The 3065-nt window shown below is 43.6% G+C and overlaps 1 protein-coding gene across 2 annotated transcripts in view; it reads right to left on the reverse strand.

Moving 5' to 3' along the window:
* Window positions 1-2042, reverse strand: part of GTF2B (general transcription factor IIB) — a 26658-nt gene extending 24616 nt beyond the window's left edge. The window contains exon 1 of one of the 2 annotated variants that reach the window (XM_015595050.2): window positions 357-424. In XM_015595050.2, coding sequence (XP_015450536.1) covers window positions 357-409 — 53 coding nt within the window. In that variant the 5' untranslated portion in view covers window positions 410-424. Of the gene's footprint in view, window positions 1-356; window positions 425-1892 lie in introns of those variants that run through there. The other variant, XM_006919386.3, reaches the window with a different exon arrangement.
* Between the last annotated feature and the right edge of the window lie 1023 nt (window positions 2043-3065).

Consider the following 3065-nt stretch of genomic DNA (forward strand, 5'->3'; position numbering starts at 1 on the left):
TACTAAGGAATGAAGTAAACAACCACGCTAACATTGAAACTATCGAGACTTACCTAAAAAGGTAGATAATCCCAACCTTATTTTATAGCTATAATTTACTGGGTTGCCTATTGTGTATCTAGTACTAGCCATATATTATTAATCTCAATATCAACCTGGCAGGATAGGCATTATCTCCATTTCAAGATTATGCTCGCAGAATGATTTGCCTCAAGTCACAGAACCAATAAGTAATGGAGCTTAAATTTGAACTTAGAACATTTGTGCTCTGTAAAAACATGAGGCAGTTTCATAGCCTGGAAACTATGTAACTTCCTCAGAAAAAAACAGCTAGCAGTAGAAATACTAACATTTACCTTTGTTCTCCCTGGTAGAAAAACTCCAGAGCTGGACAACTGCCATGACACATATATTTAAGAGCTGGGCATGTCTAGAAAAAATTTATTTCATTTTTTGAATAAAAGAAAATAAAGGCACATAAAGAAAAAGTGTACTCTTTAGGTAAAGAATTAATCAAGTGAATTTACTATACTTAACTACTGCAACATTTCTTACAATTTCCTGTTCTTTTATATGTAAAAGCTGTGCTCAAATAAGAGCACTTTCACTTTTCAGACCTACTGCTAAGTCCTATTTAGGTGTCTTTGAGACGCTGAAGGTTTCCATTTACCGACAAAGAAACCTAACCTGAGAGAGCCACGCCCACACAGAATGATTGAGCATTCGATCATACAATTAGAATCAGTAAACAAGAGTGTCATTGACTTTAAGTGCTAGTTCCAAATAGGCCATTAGCTAAAGCTGCCTCCCCACCCCCTTAAAACACACACACACACACACAGTAACATAAAATAGGTCTTATCAGTTACCCGAAAGGGCCCGGGCATCTCCAGCTTACTATTTGTGATAATGGCTTTCACTGGGAACTCAATTCCAGATTGTAAAATCAAAAAATCATGCCACAGTTGCCTTCCAGAAGCTATAGCACTTAATTTGATACTTTTAACACGTCATGACTTAACTAGAGGCCAAACGTGTGATAACAGGAAACATATCCATGACTCTACACTCCGTTCTAACACTAATCTTGGAAAAGCCAACACTGGCATGACTCAGTTTACGCTCATGCAAAAAATACTATCTACCTCATGGTGGTAATAAGAGATATAACTAGGGTCTGCAAGCATTTTTCAGATCACAGGATTAAATACTGTCTCTAAAGGGATTGCATGCATTTCCTGTAGATATGAGTGCATTGCATTTTAAAAATATATTAAAGAGTGACTTCCCAGCGTATGTAAATAATTTTCTGCAGGCAAGATTTTCTTCGGAGAAATGAAGACAATATCTGTAAAGAAATCTCTTAGAAGGGAATTTATCAAATCTTTAGAAAATCCGTAGCTTCCACTTCATGGGACCTCAGGGATGGTAATCAGTTCCCATCAGGCTTACCAATACTGACGTCCCTAATTTTCGAGCTGTCAAAATTGATAGGGGCCTGGAACCATTTCCCGCTCTTTGAAAGGAGGACTCACGGACCCTCGGGCTGATTGGGCCGTAGATGGAAAAAGAAGCGTAGGAAAAAAGTAACAAGGAAAAAAAGACGGTTGCAATACCTACAGAAGATGCGAGGCCAGGGGCTGGGGACACAGAGGCCCCCACAAGGTGGTGCCTGGGTGAGAAAGCGACCTAAGACGCTGAGGCGGTAACACGGACAGCTCAGTACCCCCTGCGACAACCCTGACAGCCCTGCCGCCTGGAGGTGCCTTTGTCCGGGTCGGCCGGCCAGTCCCTGTACCTCTGGGACGTCCTGCCGGACGCGGCAGCCCCGGCGACCGCCCGGCTCTCCCTGCCCGTCCCTCAGCTAGCCGGGCTCAGGCGGACATACTAACCGGCTGGTAGACGCCATCTTCACGGCCACCGCGGCTCCAGCAGAAAACAACACACACAGGGAGCGAACAGGAAGAGATTGTGGCGACCAGACGCTCCGAGCCGGGCTTTTATAGACGAATCGCCGACGCAGTCATAATGGGGAGCGGCTACGGGTCGGGAGAGAGGCCAAGAAAAGTGAGATCCGATATGCCACGTGCCTTGCGTCTTGTTATTTTCCTATTCGTTTCTGTAATTTGTTATATTGCTGGATGAATCAACGGAACTACCCAAGAAAACTTTCAAAGGAACCCTGCAAACGGACTACCCGAGAGACACCCTCTACCTGACCGAGTTAAAAATATAAAGACAACCCGGGCTTGGTGTTGGGGTGAAAGCCCACATCCCCGAGGGCTAACTACCCTCCTCCCCACCCGGAAATCAGTTACTCCGGTTGGACTGCAATTCTTACTTGCCTAGAGGGATAATTCCACTAAGGAATTTGGAGTAAAAAGAGAAATTCACTTAGGTCAGCCAGAACAGGTGTCAATTCAGGCCCTGTCATCAGCTAGCAAACTGCGTTTTCTTAGGCACATCCCTTCTCCCTTCGCAATTCGGTGCAAGGGGTAATAGTACCTGCCTTGCATTCCCTTTTAGAATTGGCAGGAGATGAGACAAAAACACAAGAGAGCACTGTGCACCCGTGAAGCAGAGAGATGTGGGGCCCTACCTTTTTTTTTTTTTAAGGACTTTGCATATTTGGCTGATAGCTGAAGTATAGAGAACTTTGCAAAACATTTAGATACTGCAGAAGGTCCCTAGATTTATTAATTAGCCAAACCAACGTCAGAAAAGTAACAGTAATCATGATAACAATAATACTACCACCACTTTGTTGAAAACAAACCACCCTTGACCATGTGAAGAGAAGAGGAAAGAGAGTGCTCCTGGTTACTGTGGGGCTGAGGGCTTAGAATATAGTGGCTGCTTTGTTTATTTGGGGCATGGGACTTAAATGCCATTGAGCACTGATTGTTTTCTTGAAAGGTGAGAAAGACAGGCTTCCTTAGAAAAAAAAAAGGGGATGTAAGAGACAGGAGTTTAGGAACTAAAATCTAGATGGGGATGAGAGCATTTTTCCCCCCAGTCTTCCAATCTGTAGTTTAAAAACTTGACTGTACTATTGTGTGTGGGTG

Source organism: Pteropus alecto, unplaced genomic scaffold, assembly GCF_000325575.1.
Source record: "Pteropus alecto unplaced genomic scaffold, ASM32557v1 scaffold25, whole genome shotgun sequence".
NCBI lineage: Eukaryota > Metazoa > Chordata > Mammalia > Chiroptera > Pteropodidae > Pteropus > Pteropus alecto.